The 18,898-nt window shown below is 55.4% G+C and overlaps 1 protein-coding gene across 5 annotated transcripts in view; it reads right to left on the reverse strand.

Moving 5' to 3' along the window:
- Positions 1–18,898, reverse strand: part of Ndrg4 (NDRG family member 4) — a 36,876-nt gene that overhangs the window by 3,875 nt on the left and 14,103 nt on the right. For 3 of the 5 annotated variants that reach the window (XM_026789629.1, XM_005345557.3, XM_005345556.3), the window contains exons 2-15: positions 14,861–14,955; positions 11,966–12,010; positions 5,288–5,393; positions 4,961–5,081; positions 4,815–4,877; positions 4,583–4,643; positions 2,939–3,025; positions 2,800–2,856; positions 2,415–2,518; positions 1,820–1,876; positions 1,687–1,738; positions 955–1,002; positions 768–803; positions 597–648 (exon numbers count right to left, since the gene is read on the reverse strand). In XM_026789629.1, coding sequence (XP_026645430.1) covers positions 597–648; positions 768–803; positions 955–1,002; positions 1,687–1,738; positions 1,820–1,876; positions 2,415–2,518; positions 2,800–2,856; positions 2,939–3,025; positions 4,583–4,643; positions 4,815–4,877; positions 4,961–5,081; positions 5,288–5,393; positions 11,966–12,010; positions 14,861–14,932 — 961 coding nt within the window. In that variant the 5' untranslated portion in view covers positions 14,933–14,955. Of the gene's footprint in view, positions 1–596; positions 649–767; positions 804–954; positions 1,003–1,686; positions 1,739–1,819; positions 1,877–2,414; positions 2,519–2,799; positions 2,857–2,938; positions 3,026–4,582; positions 4,644–4,814; positions 4,878–4,960; positions 5,082–5,287; positions 5,394–8,415; positions 8,551–11,965; positions 12,011–14,860; positions 14,956–18,898 lie in introns of those variants that run through there. The other 2 variants (XM_005345559.3, XM_005345558.3) reach the window with 2 other exon arrangements.

An 18,898-nucleotide genomic window follows, 5' to 3' on the forward strand; every position in this document is an offset into this window, starting at 1 on the left:
TGTGTGTGTGTGGTGTGTGTGTGTGTGGTGTGTGTATGTGTGTGTGTGGTGTGTGTGTTGGGTGCTCATGGGTGCAGCCTGGGTCTCATCGCTGTTACATGAGGGGATGTTTCGGGAAGGGGACCAGAGAGCTGGTTTAGAGCCCTTGATCTCAGTTGGTCCTCAGGCTTACTTTCCACAGGTTTGGACATGTTTCCACTTCTGTTCTCCAGTCCCAGACTCCATGCACCTGGGCGCTAACCCTCCTTCTGTGACAAAGAGCCTTTTGAGGTGTCCTAATCCCAATAGGGTGTGGGTGACTCATCTAAAACAGGCTTTTCTAACAGCACTGAGCCTAGGTGCTGGACTCTCAGGGGCTGGAAGAAGAGCCCTCTCCCAAACGGGCCTTGACACGGAACTCAGAAGAATGCCTAAGGCTCTACCCAAGCAGAGAAGCTGGCTGGGCCTGGGCCACACACCTTATAATATATGCAGAGTCTGGGGAGAGTAGCCCAGCCTTTGGGGTCCAGGTGACAGAGTACACTCAACCACAGACTCCCCAGCACATGGGCACTGTGTCCCAGTCCCTTGCCCGGGATGGGTGGAGGTGTACTTACTGTAGCCCATGCCTTGCAGGAAGTATTTGAAGGCCTCAGTCAGTTTCCCTGGCTGCAATAAGATGGACACAAAGTGGTCTGATTGGCTGCCTAGGGTTAGTGGGGAGGATGCCATCACCCCCACCCCCAACAGGCTGGGTAATATAATGGCAGGAGGGCCTGGGGTCTTACCTGTGTCACCTGAGGAAGACCACCAGAATCTGCCATCTGAAAGGAAAAGAACAGGGGGGACTGAGGAGCACCTGGACAGACTGTGCTGTCCAAACACCATCCTGCTCCCGTCCGTCCTGCCAAGCAGCCCCCTCCCTGCAGCTGGGCCACAGGGCTGATGGGCTGGGGTGGTGGTGGGGTGTCTCACCTTCAGGAAGGTCGTAGTGGTCGGGTCCAGTTTGGAGTTGCACTCAACCTGGGGACAAGGAGCCAGCTGCAGCAATGCCCCTGTCCACCTGTTTTGGCAGGTTCTGTACCCAGAGCAGGGAGGGGAGGGAGGAAGGTACAGGCCCAAGGGCTCCCCTTCCCAGGCTTTTGCCCTGGAGGCCTGCTGGTCTGAGGGGCCTGAAATTCCACTCACAACAGCAAGTGGGGCAGGAATGGGACCAGGGTTGGAACCAGAAGGCCAGGGTCACTCTGGCAGGACAGATCAGAGGATCTGGGCAGTGTTAAGGGATAGCAGGGGACACTGGGGCCCCTGCCTGGGTCAAGGTGGCCAGTGCAGCCTTCCTCATGAGCCCTGAAAGTCTGGTATCTTCGGAACATCCTAGGCGCCCATCCCGAGACAGCGTGTTGCCAGAGCTCCAATGGGAGTGGTACAAGCCCATCTTGGGTGTCTGGATGGCTCCAGGCTGAACACTGATGTCTATGAGTCACTTGTGGGTCAAATTTTGGGAGAAGAGGACCTTGGGCTCTAAACGGAAGTGAGGCAGGCGCGGGACCACCAGGTCCTAGACTCTCCAGGCCCCTCTACCTGCACAAAGCGGGCGGTCAGGCCCCAGTGTGTGTCCAGGTGGCAGAAGAGTATCTGAGAAACCCATCACTTAGGATCTGCCCCAGACTCTAACCTCAGGCGCCTGCGCAGGGGAGTCACACTCACCACCCCGTCCTCAGCAGGTGCATTATCCCCGACGACCAGCATCACCGGGCAACTACAAGACAGAGGATAAAAGTCATCTGGCCTGGGCTTAGGGGCAAAGGCAGGGACAGGCTGGAGGGCAGGAGCCACTCACCGGAGCGTCTTGGCGTTGGGCACGGTCCCAGGCCGATTAATGTCAAGGTCTCTGCGGCTGTGCGGGGAGGGACAAAAGTAAAGGCGGCATCCCCCCAGAGGTGGATCCCAACAGTGCTAACTGGTAAACCTGGGAGTCACAGACTTGCTCTGCCTACACGGGACCTATCCTTTGGCCTGTCCTTGTCACGACTCCTTTCCAGCACCCCCAAGTGAGCCAGGTATGTGCTCCGGCATCCGTGCCACTTCCCATCTTGCAGGACCACACAGACAACCCTGACTGAGTATTAGCGTCCAAACTGTGGGGGTTTCTTCCGGCAGGAGCTCCCTTACTAAAAGTTTGCAAAAGCAAAGGCACGGGGCTAAGCACCTCGTCCTGCAGTGGGGACCAAGGGTGTGACTGATATCCTTTCCAGCCACCAATGGGGAAGAGCAAGAACCCGATAGCCAGAGTACACGGCCCTGTTCCCCCTCAACTTAGAGGAAGCCGCCCCACGCAGGAAGCTACTACCCTCTCCCAGACTCCAGTTCTTCTCCAGTCTGGGGATGGTGCTGCCTGCCTAGCACCCTCCCGTGGGGGATGGGAACACCCACACCTGTTGTACATGTTCCAGAAGAGCTGCAGGTTGGCCTGGTTCACCACGTTTGATATCTGCTGCCGGTAGTTCTGCACCAGCTCTGTGTTGTTCACCAGCTCTTCCTGGGCATGGGGGGGGGGGGGAAGGGGTACATACAGGCTGGGGCTCGGGCCTCTGGGAGGGCACGTGGGAGTCATCTACAGAACAGCCTTGGCCCCACTCCTAGCCTAGTGGGAGTGGTCTGGAAGGCAGAGGAGGGGCGTCAGGCATGGAAAGACTTCCCAACGACCACCTCAGACACAGTACTGTGTGACTCAGCCTGGCTCAGCCTGCAGCACTTGTTCCGGCTGGCTGAGCCCCTGCTCCTGAGGACGCCCCAAATGCAATTCGTTCTGCCCCTTACCTGGCTGAAGAGATGAGAGAGTACCGTATCTGGTAAAGTGCTGGTCAAGCCAGAGAGCTGCAGGAGGGGAGGAAAGCCAGGGTGAGGCCCAGCTCAGCCCACTGCTCTCCCAGACGGGCCATGTGGGCTTGGTGCTCACCTTGGTGGCAGCCCAGTCAATCCAGCCTTTGCCGTTGGGGTCAATGTTCATCAGCACCAGCCCCTCCACCAAGTCAGGGAAAATGAGCTGCAGGGAGAGGGGAAAGAGAAAGCAGATCATGAAGCTCTTGCTTGGTGAAGTCTTCACGATACCACAGATGGGCCAGCTGGGGACCTGGGTCTGTATAGGGTTCCCATGCCGGGGGCCTCGCTGCTCCTCTTCTCTGCCCAGTCCTAAAGATCTTTTGATTTAGACGGAATCCATTACCCTTTCTAGGACATGTATATGTATTGTGTATGTACATGTGGTTCTGGGGATGGGACCCAGAGCTCTGCCACACGTGCCCAGAGAATGCTCTATCACGAAGCCACACTGCCAGGGCTTTTAATATGTTAATAATAGTGTTGCAAAACTGATTATCAAATATCTTTAAATCTTGTAAATTTTTTACATTTCTTCATTCATTCGTGTGTGTGTGTGTGTGTGCATTCGAGCATGTGGAGGGAGGCAAGACCCTAGTAATTGTGAATGTGTGTGTGTATACATTCTCATATGAAACAAGACCCTAGTGCGAGCTGGTTCTCTCCTTCTATCATCTGGGTCCAGCAGATCAAATTCAGGCTGCTGGGCTTGGTGGCAAGTTCATCTACCTGCTGAGCCAGCCTGCAGGCCCCATCTTAAAATCTTAAACCAGGCCATTTCCTTCCTAGCTTTTTATGGCTGAAGTACCTGTGGGAGAAGAGAAGACACAGTCCTTTCCAAAGCCAGCTCTGTGCTGACTGCGACAGGGGTGTTCAAGGGTTGGCCCGCTTGTAGGAAGAACGGGTGTCAGACATGCAGAGGCCTTGTGGTCTGTCTGTGGGGTCTGGACTAGTCTACAGCTGGCAAAACGGCTCAGTGTTGGAACAGAAGCTAGAGGCGAAAATTCTGTTTCTGTTTCAACAATAAATGTTTGAATCCTAAAACAATTCCTGGCTTTAGAGATGAAGGCTTTCCCGCCTAACCTGCTCTTTCTGAAATGCGGTTCTCTTTGAACCTCAGAACCCGAATGTAAGCATAGTGTTGGGATAAAGGACCATCTGTGTCCTCTGGGGACAACCTGTGCTGGTGGGCAAGGTGACAAGTTGGTTTGTTGCTAACAGGAATTTGGTTTTGGAGATGGGTTAAGTAGTGGCTGACAGTCTTCCGAAGCAGTGAGCTGGGGAAGGGACTCATTTTCCTGATTTATTCTAAGTATTCATTTATGGTTGGTGTATGTGTGCGGGTCACAGCTCTGTGGAGTCCTTTTTCTCCTTCCTCCCTTATGTGGGCTCCAGGGATTGAACTCAGGTCTTCAGGTTTGTGGGGCAGGTGCTTTATTTGCTGAGCTATCTCATCAGTCCATCTCCTCTATTGTGTAATGCTAGGGGTGGGACCCAGAGCCTTACGTGCAAGGTGAACATGATCACGGAGCCACAGCCTAGCACCTCTCTCTTTCCTCCCTCCCTCCCTCCCTCCCTCCCTCCCTCCTTCCCTCCATTTCCTTGGAGGGAAAAAGGGAAAGAAGAAGAGAGGGAGGAAGAGCAGAGTAGGGAAAGCCCTCTGTGGCCCAGGGGTCACCCTCTTGGCCTGGCCTGGGGTTCTCCGTGAGGGTGGGAAACTCACTGCGAACTTGGCCAGCACGTAGGCTCCGGCTCCCACTCCAATGCCAATCACGTACTTGAACCTGTTGTAAAGCAGAACTGGTCACTCTAAGGCTGGGATGTCATTTCCCGTGAGACTCAGTCAGAGGAGGTCTCCCCTGCCACCCTCAGCCTCTCACTGAAGCCAGGCTATTTTCAGTGGTGTGGGCAACTCCTATCCCCAAGCTCAGAGGCGGGAGCTAGGAAGGACTCACCCGAAGTGCTGTACCACGCTCGGGAGCATGGCGGCCAGCTGCTCCATGGAAGGGAACTGGTACCTGCAGACAGAGCAGAAGTTCAGGACCTGGGGGACAGCTAGGGTACAGGGCTGGAGAGAGGAAAGAGACTCGGGGGTACCTACCCCTGAGGGAACTGAGACGCCCCCACCTGCTGCCCAGGGGCATCCACGTGGCACACCACAAAGTGTTTGGTGATCTCCTGCATGTCCTCAAAGTTGAAGAAGGTGTTGAAGCACAGCTTGTCTGCAAAGACACACCTCTCAGTGGGCGTGAACAGAGGACAGGCATCAAGGATGTCAGGTGCCCAGTGGGGAATTCCAGATCAGAGGCCAAGCAGAGGGGAGGGTGAGCTGAGATCTGCAGGACCATGCACGGAGGGGAGGAATCCTCGCCAGCTCGGCAGTTCAGGGTGGGGCCAGGCAGGGTGACCAGAGCACAGCTGCACTTACGATTGAGGCCCACATCATGGTAGGTGAGGATGGCTGGGCGGTTCCCTTTAGGAGAGCCCCGGATCACCACATGCAGAAGGCCATAAGGCGTCTCGATGTCATGTTCCTAGAGGGGACAGATGACATAGGGAGCTCTGGTTCTTGGGGAATGAGGTGCTAGAGCCCCTAGCCAAGGTGTCTATCCCTTCAGGTCACCCCACAGAGGACAAGTGGAACCTCCTCCTCAGAGGTGGTCGGCGCAGGAACAGCCCCGATTCCCTCTACAGATGAACCTGCCACAGGGTCCTGGGAGGTCAGCGTTCTCTCCACTTCACATAGCCCTCTCGAGAGGGCTCTGCCACCCCAGTCCGGTCTCCTCCCTATTACCAACCACAGTGTGCCTCCTTCCTTCAGAATGGCCTCACCGCCCCACCTAGCATCCACAGCAAACATTCCCACGTCAGCTACATCCTGCTCCCGATCCACACATCTGTCCTTGTTCTGTCCTTATTCTTGCTCCCTCAAGTTCCCTGCCCTGTGGTACCCATCTCCACGGCCAGCTCTGCCCCTTCTGCAGTTCCTCCTTCCAGGTCAAGTCCGTGCCCTTGGCTTTGTTGCTCAGAGCTAGTCCTTCAGGGGGACCTGGTTCTGTGTGACTTTGAACAGGGCAGGTGGCCTCTCATCCCATAGAGCCTTTGTGGGAGCCGCAGTAAGTAGACATGACCCAGAGAAGGGGGGCTGTTGCAGGTGGCACCCCTGAACCTTAAGGGGCTACCTTGTCAACCGGCCTCTTTGCAAACAGGCCATTCCTGGGATTCCTCAATCAGGAAATTCCTAGCTCACTGGTCAGAGCTGAATAAACCCTAACCCTGTATCACAGGGGTCCCGATACCTCTGCTAGTGGCCCCGAGCTTGGGTGGTGTTACATCCCCAAGGGGAGAGAAACAGCAAGTGGCTGAGCTCCGACTGTGTACCAAGTTTCCTACCGGACACTCGAGACAGAGAGACCCTAGACTCCATTTTGCTGACAGGGACACTGGTTTCGGAAGAAGGAGCTGTGTATGACAAAGCCAGCTTCCCGCAGTCTGGCTTTTTGGGGTGTGGCGTCAGAGGCCCACTGTTCAGACTGGGTCTCCAGAAGGAAAGGAGGTGATAGTCCCACAGCCACAGGCTACACTCTGGGATTCATACTCTGAGGGGAGGCCTGAGTATCATCCTGTGGACCTCAGTTAGGCCCAAGCCCAACACAGCCTCCCAGCTCCATCCTCCCTCACGATCCATTTGACCGGAAAAGCTTCCTGCTCACTGGTGCCTGGCATGTGACACCTCATTTATTCCTCATTGGACCCCAACCCTCTACAGTTTGCTCTACAGGAAGACGGGGGCCCAGAGAGAATAATCCACTCACTCAAGGTTGAACCCAGAGCTGACAAGATGCCAGCTCAGGGCTGTGGCTCTGCACCAAGGAGAGCATTTTCTGAGGGGCGGGGCTGAGGTTCACCAAGGGGGGCCCCCACCCCAGCCAGCTGCTTTTCTCCTCTGGGGTCCTGCTACGGTCACTCCACTGTTCTCTCAGCTCTAAAGGAAGGGATGGGGCGTGAGGGACACAGTGTAAAAGCACCACACAGCCAGCAAAGGGGCTGTTTCTCTGCTGTGGTGGGTCCAATGTCGCTCTGCAAGGACCCCAGGGCCTCGGAACTCTCCAAAATAGTGAGTGGTTTCTGCCCTCTGTTACCAGAGTGGTCTGCACTGCCCTTCCCAACCCTGACGTGGCTGCCCAAGTCCTTATGTCTAGGCAGATACCATCAGTCACACAGCACAGGCCTTGCTAAGGAGGGTTCACTTCCCAGAAGGGGAGGCTCTGGCTTTGACCAGGTCATGGGGACCCACAGGAGTGATGCTAACCAAATTTCTTGTCTTGAGGCATAGTGACCTTGACTGAAAGTTCCCAATAACGTCTTTACCACCGCATCCTCCTCAACCCTGGGCGGAGAATTCAGACCCAGGTGGTCTGATGGAGGCTGAGCATCCCCACCCCTCAGGCCGCTGACCAGAGTGGGGGGGGGGACACCTCAAAGGCCACAGCCCAGCAGACTGTCAGCCCCTCGATTCCCAGGGTAGAGTGCTCCCATTGGCTCTCAGTGACGTCAGAGCCCCACCTCCAGGTGGGAGCTAGAGGGATGCACTGCGGCAGGCAGTAAGGGAGGGGGGCTTTGACGTCTCTCCCTCTGTCTCTCCACACCAGTGACCTTGAGGGCTGGGGAGAAGAGGGTCAGAACAGGGCTGTGACACACTAAGGCGATGGCTGTGGATGTGGTAGGATTTGGTTTCAGCAGCTTCCTGGGTAATTCAGGTCTGCGCGGGAGGGTAGAGGCTGATTATGATCAGGCCGGAAAGGAGAATGAGTGTCAGGGGCACGGAACGCGCGCGTGCAGGGCAAAGCTGCCCTTGCATCTCCCACCGTGAGGAAGAGCACAGGGCTTGGGTAGCTGTTGCTCCTCCCCCGTAGCTAGAGGAGGTGTCCTGGGGCCCCACGCCCTGCCAGCTCAGTGCTTCAGTCTTGTCTTCCCCACCTTGTAAAATAAAGCAGGGCAGCCTCTCCTTGATTCCTCCCGCGATACTTGCGCCTGAAGACCCAGACCCCGCCGCCTTCTTTGCCCGGCACCGCAGTGCACTGGGGATACACAAGCAACTCCTCATGGAGACGTGACGCTCTGCGGAAGCTGTCCAGCATCATGCGGTCCCCCCTCCCCTCCGCCGCCAGGCTAGACCCTGCAGGCACAACCCTGACAGAAGCTAGGAACGTGGCAGAGGCTCACAGGGGACGCACCAAGCTGAAGTGACCCCGAGAGTTCACAGATGAGGCCGAGAACACAAGCCAGCAAACAGAAGCCAATGGACCCATCCTTACCCAGCCCTCCACCCAGTGCCTGAATAGACCAGGAAGACAGGCTTCGGAGCAGAGCTGTCACCAGACAGGTCAGGAGGACACCTTATCCTCTGTAGGTCACAAGGATGCCCCATTCTCCCTGCCCATCTCGCAGCGCCCCTGGACCCTCACCCCATTCTCCCTGCCCATCTCGCAGCGCCCCTGGACCCTCACCCCATTCTCCCTGCCCATCTCGCAGCGCCCCTGGACCCTCACTCACCCCATCCCAGCACTCCGGCATCTTGCCGCGGAAGGGAATTTGCCGAACCAGAAAGCGCAAACAAAAGCCTGAGTCACTCGGACAGCTTGGGTGGGAGACTTGCAGCTCTGTGACGGGGCGCACAGCTCCCCGTGATTTTATACACAGATCCCGGCCCTGCCCAGGCTGGTCCCTCCTCCCTGAAAGGTTTCTGAGCAGCTACTTGCTCACTCCGAGTCCTGACTCCCACATTGGCTGTTAGGAGACAAACCTGGCTCCAATTGGCTTCTGAGATCCTCGCTCACTCTGCCTTGCTTCAGCCCCTCCCGCCCTAGTGACACAACACCCCCGATGGTCCCTAGCCCCTGCAGCTCAAGGGTGCTTAGCACCCAGGTACCTTCCATCAGGTGCAGCTTTATGTGGCTCCTGGGAAGCAGCAGCCAGGGCCACACAGGCACCCCTGCATCACGCACACGGAGGCGCCTGACGGATATGAATCCCAGTGTGGAGTGGCCTGAAAAACTGGACTTGCAGACCCGTCTCAGCACTCGGCTCCATCCCCTGGGAGCACAAGGGTCCTGGGAGACCCAGTATCTGGAGCACCTGACTCCCAGGCCCAGACATCCCAGCAAGACGACAGCCTAGGTGGTATAACCTTGAGGGCAGTTACTGGTTGGGGAGGACGTCACTGGTTTGGGGAGCACCTGGGTTTATCCATTGCTTCGGGGTCTCCCCCCTTAAGCATCTCCAACCCTGCCAACACAGATGCCCAGGACTGACCCACAGCCCTGCAAATGTGGAGTTTAGGGGTCTGGGGGTGCTGGGCAGAAGCAGAGGAGCAATAGGGAAGGCCTAGCCCTCCTCGACCCCACACTCCTGCAAGAGGATAAGGCAAGGGGGGCGGGGGACAGGCTGACATGCTTGGGTTCCAAACAAACACTCAAGCCAAGTCCTGTCTTCTGAAGCCAGTCTGTATGAATCCAGCTCCTGGGGCTCTGGAGAGGACACACAAGCTCCCCCAGGCTGCACGCTTTACCCATCAGGACAGCGAGGGTGAAAGGCTGACTGAAGGCACACAGCGCACGGAGGAGCAGGAAGACGAGGGGAGTAAAGGAGAGGAAGTAGGCCAGGGAAGTGACAGAGGAGGGCGCCCCGGGGCTGAGAGGACCAAAGTAACAGGGAACATGGTGGGGGCTGGTGCTGGGGCCCCTATTCTGTCTCCTTGGTAGAGGAAAGCACCTCCGGTCCCTATCTGCGCTGATGGCCCTGCATCCCGGTGGGTCCCGGGGGAAGGTGGCCAGCTCCCCACCCAGGTGCCTGGTGACCTCCTTTGCAGCAGCTGCGTGCACTATTCCTAGTAACAGTCTCTGTCTTGGGTACCAACAGCTTTGCCTGCGCCACTTCTGACCAGGCCACCCCCAAACAGAGACATGGAACAGTGCCCCAGCCCTCCTCTCCCGGTCTGCTCCTCCCTGCTCCTCCCACTCCCTGCAGTCCTTGACCGAGCCACGCCCACTCCCTGACTACCTCTGGAGGGCTTTCCCCTCTCCCTGCTCCCAACGGAGATGCTCGCTTAACACCGGCCTCTTCCAGAGCTTCCTGTCTCTGCTCAGCTTGCTGACTAGAAAACCCACAGACCCAAAGTCAGGTCTGCTCAACCAGCTGTCGGCGGGGTCCTGGGGCAAGGTATTTAATTCTCTGCTTCTGAGGAAACACAGAAGTCTGAGAGACAGTGCCTAAGGCCCAGGAGTCTGATTGTTTTCTCGCTCAGGTAAGGGGCAGCAGGGCTTCTCAGCATCTCAGAATTCTAGGCCCACGGTATGACCATCGAGGGGAGCAGTCACTTACATTAGAATGTCCCCATGCCGGACCCTAAGTGCCTTCCACTCTCTCACTCAGTACCCACTTTTCAGACACGTGATAAGCTGCTCCGCCTCACACAGCTAGAAGCCACAGCACCAGAAGTCATGTCAGGCGGTCTACTGCGACTGCATGCTGTAGTTGGGGGTGCCTCGTCACGGTCACCGGGAGTGAGGGAGGTGGGGGGAGATGTCCAAACACTTGGCCCATTCCCTTATAAGCACTCTGAGCCGCTTCACTGTGAATGAGTGAATGAGCCTACTGGGGCAGCGTGGGGCGGGGGAGGGGCGGGGGAGGGGAACCCAGACTGGGGCAGGCTGGGAGCAGCGTGGGCGGGGTGGACATGAATGGACCAGGACTGGGATCTCTTATGCTTTCTGGTTTCTCTGTCTTGCTTCTTTCTCCCGCAGCCGACCCTGTAACGCCAGAGACAGTGACACTGCCTGCCACTGTGGTGCTGGGCATGAAGGTGGCTCCCCAGCTGTGGCCCAGAAAACAGCCATCTTTGTGGCTGTTTTTCTTTAAAAAAAAGAAAACCAAGCAAAACCTGCTTCTATGAAGCGCTCCCTGGAGAGCACGCTGCCCTTCACGGAGCAAAGGGTGCTGAGAACCAGGGTCCCACCGTGCACAGCTGCTCGAGGCTTGTCCACTCACACACCCCACCCTCATTTGTCACAGACAGAGACTTCCATGACAGGGCCTGTTCTGCTGATTTCTGGCTGTCCCTTCTGAAGAGGCTGGTCCACTCCCAATCCTTCTCGGGAACTCTGATTGGCCCCAGCTGCCAATCAGAGTGCTGTACTTTCAGCTGGGGCCTGTGACTTCAGGGGATGTGGGCGTGAGCAAGGTCTGCCTACCGCCTCCCTCCTTGAAGAGGCACGTGACCAAGGGACCAACACATGCCCAGATCCTCATTCTTGCTTGCTAGCTGCGGCAGGGGGAGGAGCCATCGGGGAGCCCCACCTCCCGTATCCAGATTGTGAAACTGTTCCAAGGAGACTGACCCAAATAAAGGTCAGGAGGAGAAAAGAAAGTGGCCTGGGGGTGACTTCCACCCAGCGGGGAGGAGGGGGCTCTGAACTGGTTTGTTATATTCAGATGGCCAGTGATGTCTGAGAGCCCTGGAAGCCTATGTCCCTCTCTGTCCTATGCCGCTGTTAGATATGGTCTGGGACCTGGAACCACACAGTTCCCGGGGGTCTCAGAGGGGAGAAACGGTTGAACAAAATCATGCGAAGGAATCAAACAAAGAGCAAGTTCCATTTTCATGGTACCTTTGGCATCAAACTAAAGAGGACACGGTTGTCCAGGCAACGGCTGCTATGGAAACCAGAGTTAGTTCACAGTCAACCTAGCTTCCACGGGTGGAAAATGCTGATTCAGGTGTCAGCATCTCTTGCTCCCTTTTGCACACTCATGGCCTGAGGCCTCTGCTTCCTTCCCAGCTGTGCTGTTCACAGAGGGTCTGCCCCACTCCACTCCCGCTCTGCCCACCGCTGGGTAGCGGGGAGCAGCTGTAACAGGAAGCCAGTGGAGGAGGTGCTGTGAGCAGTGGGGGCAGTCATTAGACCATGAGATGACCTGTCCTCTCTCCCCACCAGAGACCGGGACATGCAGACAGGCTATGACTCTCCTCTACAACCCAGCCCAGCGGGAATGCGGTCCACACAGATACGGGGCCCCACATTTTGAGAGGTGAACTTTAACCTACCTTCCAGTCTGTGTCCACAACTGAGAGGAAGGTGTCAGGGTTATCCTAAGGAAAGCAAACAAGGACAAGTTAGAGCAGCTCCCAGTCTCTGCTCGGAGCAGACTGGTCTTCTGACCCCAGCCATATTCATGCTGACAGAAGGGGCTCACGGGCTTACCTGGGGTGTTGGGGTACGGACAGTGCAAGGATCTCTATCTCGTAGGGTATCGGGGAGACTAAGGGCTGCTCTACAAGCAGAATGCACTGGGATCTCAGAGTGCTGGCTTTGGATCACTGCACACAAGGGTAGAGGACCGTGGAGGAGCAAAGAGGCACCTTGACTGTCACCTCCATGGCAGGGAGGGAAGCGGAGGCCTGTTCAGTGTCCTGGCCTGTGCACGCTAGGTATTGTCAAGGCCGGCAGCAGTGCCCACTCAACTCTCTCAACCTTCCTGAGTCTATGTGAGACTGGCAGTGGCATCTTCCAATAGCGCCTGTCCTGCCTCTGGACTCCAGATGCCATGACAGAAGACACCCAAAGCTGAGTATAGTAGCATGGGCCAACCATTCAACACCCAGGAGGCTGGGAACCCACGGCCAGCCTCGGCTATGTAGGGAGACCTACTGACTCTTCCAAGGCCTAGGGGAACAACAGCCGTCAAGGGAGGAGGGCGGCCACTTCTGGAACCCCTTAGGAAGGGGGCTGCTGGCAGAAGGGGGCGGGGCTGGTCAGTGATGGAGCCTGTCACCAAAGCACCTCAGTGAGAGGATTGCAAAGCAAGTGTGGGAAGGTAATTACCTCGGGGGAGAAGGAGGCAGTTCTGTTAAAAACACAAAATCTGACAGAAAGGATGAGGCAGATAATGGTAGGGTGTGCTGTATGCTCTCGGGAAGCTAGGGGCCCAGGAGATAGGCGCGTGGGAGGGATGGGCCCACAAACCAAGACACAACAGGAAAATGAGCCTGCATGAAACCCTGGGAATCACAGGAGGTGTCTGAGGTCAGAAAAAAGGGCAGGAGAGGGTCTGGATGAATGGAAAGTCCATGAGGGGCGCGGAGACCTGGGAGGTCCAGAGAAGGGGCAGCCAGTGTCCCCTGGAACCTGGGACTCCTCAGACCCTGCAGACTTCATGGAAAGCCGGTCTAAAGTGGCTTATAGAGGTGGAAAGGCACAAAGAATACAGTCATGCCCCTGCCTCTGCATTGGTTCCAGAACCTTCGGTAGGTACCGAACTTCACTTCTCTAAGATGGCATTATATCTGCCCAGCACCTATGATTCTCCTCTCATACAATTTAAATCAGCTCTAGGTTGCCGATAACACACCTTCTAGGAGATATGCATATGTCGTGGAAGTAGATGCTATACTCCGCTGGTAAGGGAGCAAGGACAAGAAAAGTGTGTACAGACGATTTTCTCTGGCTGCTTCTGTCTGACTAACGGAGGTCCTGGGTGTGGACGCCGTGGATGTGAGGATCTGCCGGACTCACCCCTCTCTAGATACCTGTACCTAAGTCTGTACCTGGCAAACTACAGCCGTTCGGAGAGTGAAGAGGTCAGGCAGGCACTGCACTCAGGATGCTAAGAGACCTTGCCAGCTGCCTGAGGAAGGGCAGCTTCTGAAGACAAAGGCGCAGCTAGCTGACACCGCCAGGATTCTGCTGGGAGTCACGAGGAGGCAACACTGGGCATTTTTTAAAAATGCCCCTTTGGAAAAAGCAGAGGTGACCGGGTACCCAGCAAGAGCCTCTTGCTGACTCAAGGACTAGAGCCTCTGCACGAGTCTGAAACACAGATCTCAAACACCAGAGTGGTAGACTACCACCGCCCTGATGGCCGCTGGCGTGAAATGAGAGACTGGGTTCAGCAGAAGGAGGAGGAAGGCTGACACAGGAGGGGAGGACCGTGAGTCAGGAGAAAGGGACAGCAAGGTGCTGCAGGAGGCTGGAGAGACCTGGGCACAAGACAGACCCATGCTTCAGGGTTAGGAACACACTGTGAGTGACAACAGGGTGGAGGGGTGCCAGGAACAGCCTAGTGGCCAGCAAAGACTTCCTGGGAACGCTTGAGCAGAGCCAGAATAAAACAGCAAGGCTGCCTGTAAGTTCTCGGACTGATGCGAAGTGGCTGGAAATATGGCAGATACCCTCAAGGTTCAAGGAGGCTGGGAAGGAAGGAGGTGCAGGGGCGGGGGAGCAATCTCTGGAACCTGGGATGAGGAGTTTGTCAAATGCGCAGCTCACTGCCGGTCCTACAGGCTACCCTTGAATAACCCAGGCGTAGGTGCTTGGCTTGAGGTTATCCGTTGAATGACCAACGACGCCCCATTCAGGGGCAGGGCTGTGGTCTCATGTGGTTGGGCTCCCCAGAGCCCCCACTAAGCCACCTGATCCCAATCCTTGCTGCTCCTTCTGGAGGGAGGCTGGAAGGTGGGTGGAAATAAAACACGGAGCTGAAGGTGGAAAGCACCGGGCTCCTGCCTTTCCCAGCTGCAAACAAGGCTTGGAGGATGCATACCTAGCAACGCTGAATGCACACTTAGGCTGATCCCGCCCGCAACTTCCTCAAGAAACAAGAACCAGGCCGGGCGGTGGTGGTGCACGCCCTTAATCCCAGCACTCGGGAGGCAGAGGCAGGCTGATCTCTGTGAGTTCAAGACCAGCCTGGTCTACAAGAGCTAGTTCCAGGACAGGCTCCAAAACCACAGAGAAACCCTGTCTCGAAAAAGAAAAGAAAAGAAAAGAGAAGAAAAGAAAAGAAAAAGAAAAAAGAAATGAGAACCAGTCAATTCTGGGTAGCTCTGAGTTCACAGGGCAGTTCTCTCTAGTACCACAGACAAGATTGCAGGAAAACACGCAATTTCCCTCTTCACCACAAGGTGGCGCACGGCCCCCAGGACCTGGAAGGGGCGACTCACCAGCTCTGTCACATCCTGGCCCCGGAGTAGGGGCTTCTCCTCAGGGAATCGCAGCTCCTGCAGCCCGGCCATGGTCACGTCGTGGAGCAGAAGCCCTAGAAAGAAGGGAGCATGAGGTTGGGCCTTGTTCTGAAGCTGCCCAGTGAGGCTAACACAGGCCAGGGCTACTGCCCCCCAGGCGATGACAACTGATCTCCCTCCAAGACCAGTTTTATGTCAAGGAATATTATATTGTATTTGCTCTTTTCAAATAAAAACGTGTTCTGCAAAACTAAGCAACACAAGAGGATCCCTGTAAATTTCAAACAAAACCCGGCATTTACGGTGAGGCAGAGGGGTTCTGTGGGGAGGTAAGAATGCGTCAGAAGTGCCTTGCAGGGGCTTTGGTAGACTGAAGCTGGAGAGGAAGGGAGGCGAGAGCTCTCTTTCCTGGGACTTGAACAGAGCTTGCGTCAGGGATGAAGATATCAGCCTACATCCACCAGAAGGTCCCATACCCTGATTTCTGGGTGATTCAGATAGACACAGAAACTTTTCTCCCCCCCAAGATTTATTTATTCTGTATACAGTGCTCTGCCTGCATGTAAGCCTGCAGGCCAGAAGAGGGCACTAGATTTCCATTATAGATGGTTGTGAGCCATCATGTGGATGCTGGGAATTGAACTCAGGACCACTGGGTCAGTGCTTTTAACCCCTGAGCCAATTCTCTCCAGCCCCGATACAGAAACTTTGGAGGAAGAAAGGGTCACACTTAAAGACCACGTACACATTTGCCTTGTGTGTGTCAGTGTAGGGGTGCAGCAAAAACATCAGACACGCAGAGAACCCAGGACGAGGGGCTTGCAGGAGAGGCAATGCCATCTCTCACTTGGGTATAGTGACAGAGGCCAGAATGTACCTAGGCTCACCAGTGTCACCATCAACAGAAAAGCTGGAAGGAGCCAGAAGCCCATCATTGGGCCACTAGGGTCACACGTTGCTTTGGTAATCTGACTAAGATTATTTCAGATCATGGGGAAATGCGGCTAACAGGGCTAGTGAGGTGGCCCAGCAGCTAACGGTATCTAGCATCGGATTTGACGACTGGGTTCAATTCCCAGAACCGAGTCCCATGGTGTCCTCTGATCTCTGCATGTGTGTCGCCACACATGCATGACAAACGCAGGGATTTTTACAAAGCAGCTACAGAAGCACTCCATGCAGGAGAGATTCAAACGGCCCCACAAGAAGACCCAGGAAGGCTGTGCATCATGTCACACAGTCTCCAGGGAAGTTTCTGTCCTGCCCAGTCCGCTGCCAAATCTTTACAGTGTTCTAAAGCATTATCCCACGACAGAGCATGGTGGAGAGCGAGCTACAGCGGAGTGGGGGTGGAGGTGGGGATGGGGGTGCCGAGACACACAGTAAAACTCAGACAAAATATTCATAATAAGCAACTAGTTCAGGCATTGCTCCTGGAGGGGTAGATTGGGATTGAAGATAGGGTGTCCACAGAATTAACTGACCAGAACTCATGGGTACTTGCAGAGACCAGGGAGCCTGCAGGGGTCTGATCTAGGCCCTCTGCATATATGTTATGGCGGAGTAGCTTTGTATTCTTGTGGGGTTCCTAACAGTGACAGAGGGCGGTGGTCTCTCTGACTCTTTTGCCAACTTGTGGAACCCTTCTCTTTCTGCCAGGTTGCCTGGTCCAGTCTTATTGTGATGGTATGTGCCTGGTCTTATTGTAGCTTGCTATGCCACGTTTGGCTGATGTCCCTGTGAGGCCTGCTCTCTTCTGATGGGAGGCAAAGGGGTGGATCTGGTGGAGAGGAGAGGCAGGAGGGAGAGACTGGAGGGAAGGGGAGGGGAAACTGCAATAGAGATGTAATATATGACAAGAAGAAAAAGAAAAAAGGATGTCTACTAGCCAGGCGGTGGTGGCGCACGCCTTTAATCCCAGCACTCGGGAGGCAGAGGCAGGCGGATCTCTGTGAGTTCGAGGCCAGCCTGGTCTACAAGAGCTAGTTCCAGGACAGGCTCCAAAGCTACAGAGAAACCCTGTCTTGAAAAAACCAAAAAAAAAAAAAAAAAAGGATGTCTACTCTAAAGTATGGAAGGAGATATTTTTAAAAATATCTAAATTAGATTTAAATTTAAATATTTAAATTAATCTCTGAGACAGAGTCCCACTATGTAGCCTTGGCTGACCTGTAACATTACAAGTCTACTATGTAAACCAGGCTAGCTTAGAGTTGTGTTTTGTTTTCCAAGACAGGGTTTCTCTGTGTAACAGTCCTGGAACTTGCTTTGTGGACCAGGCTGGCCTTGAACTTACAGAGATCGGTCAGTCTCTGCCTCCTCAGCGCTATCACCATCCAGTCCAATTTCTCCCCCTTATTAGGCCTCCACTGTTTGTAAATTGTTAACTTGTGCTAACACACACTTCACCCTGACTGGAAGCGAGGTAAGCAGACTGAGACCCTGTCTGGGTGCCTAGTCCGTGTTCACACTCTAATGCCATGTCACCTAGAAGGCGGAGGGATGAACTCTCTCTAGCCTTCTCCTGCAGTGGGTCCTCAGCAGGAAGGCAGAAGCTGCCCTTCCTGAACCCTGTCCTGTTTGCTCCTCCTACAGAAGGCCAGTGACTGACTGACCCAGGACTCAAAGGTCCCAGGCCTGGAGGGAACCCATGTCTGACCAGAGGGCAGCTCTGAGCCTTCATCCTAACCCTCAGCACAGGAGGCAGGAGGAGGATCTGCCACCCTAAGCCCTGGGTCCCTCATGATCACACCCTGCCACCCTGCTGAGCCTTCTGTTCCCAGAGGTTTCCCAGGAAACTAGCTAACGAAGACGCAGATGGGTTGTATTTTTAGAATGGCGTCCCCTTGGCTCCCTCTGCTCTGTCTTCCCTTCCTTTCGGCTCTCTGCACACTCATCCATCCCCCTGAGTGGGAGCTCGGAAAGCCCCCCCCCCCTTGAGAAACTACTTCATCAGGACATTCCTAGCCACCTGCCTCCCACCTCAATTCAATTCAAGGCGTCATAGGGAAGTCCTGCCCTCTCCCACCTGCTGTGAAGCCACCTGGAGGCTATTAAAAGGGTGGAGGGTGGGCAGTGCAGGGACAGATGGTCTGCCATGAGGGAGTAGCCGGGAAGAGGTAGGGAGAGACAACAAGAGAACTTAGTCTGCCTCTGCCCTAGGAAACGCCTAGGCAGCCTGGCCTGCTCTGGGGGGCTTCCAGGTAGACGCTAGAGTGATATTCTCCCCCCCCCCCAGAGCAGCAAAGGACAGTCTTCCTCAGAAAACCACATATTTTTTTTCTCTCCACAGCGGCTGGGTGGTGGGGGAGATACTGCCTGTCTTCCTGGTGCGGCCTGGTTGAGATCTGAGTGACACAGGTGGATGACAGGCAGCCCTGGGGCCTGAAGATGCCACCAAATCTTTCCCCTCTGTTCTTTTTCCTCTAGACCGCTCATTCTCTAGAGGCTGGTGGATCTGGGGCCTTGGGTCACCCCAATCCCAGCACTTACAGTGGTTAGGCCACGGCCATGGTCCCCACAGTGCAGAGCCATGTCCGCCATCACTCACTGCCCAGCTTTGTGTGGGCAGCTCACTGGGAGACCGCAGGGGAGGAGTCGCGGGCCTCCTGTGCCTTCCCTGGAAAACTTGGGGGTGGGGGGTGTAGAGACAACAGCTGTATAAAGGCCATGCTGGGCAGGACTTCGGCTCTCTGGTGCAGGGCCCAGGCTGAGGTCATCTCTACTTGCTGTCTCAAGCACCACACAGAATAACAGAAAACTCTGTCATGGAGACTTTTGTTTCCTGCCCAAGTACTAACCAGGCCCTACCCTGCTTAGACCCTGAGATCTGATGAGCTTAGGTGTGTTAAAGTTCTATACTTAAAAATGAGGCCAGGCCAGGCCGTGGCGCACACCTTTAATCCCAGCACTTGGGAGGCAGAGGCGGGTGATCTCTGTGAGTTCAAGGCCAGCCTGGACTACAAGAGCTAGTTCCAGGACAGGAACCAAAAGCTATGGAGAAACCCTGTCTCAAAA

Source organism: Microtus ochrogaster, chromosome 4 (genome assembly GCF_000317375.1).
Source record: "Microtus ochrogaster isolate Prairie Vole_2 chromosome 4, MicOch1.0, whole genome shotgun sequence".
In the NCBI taxonomy this organism is placed as follows: domain Eukaryota; kingdom Metazoa; phylum Chordata; class Mammalia; order Rodentia; family Cricetidae; genus Microtus; species Microtus ochrogaster.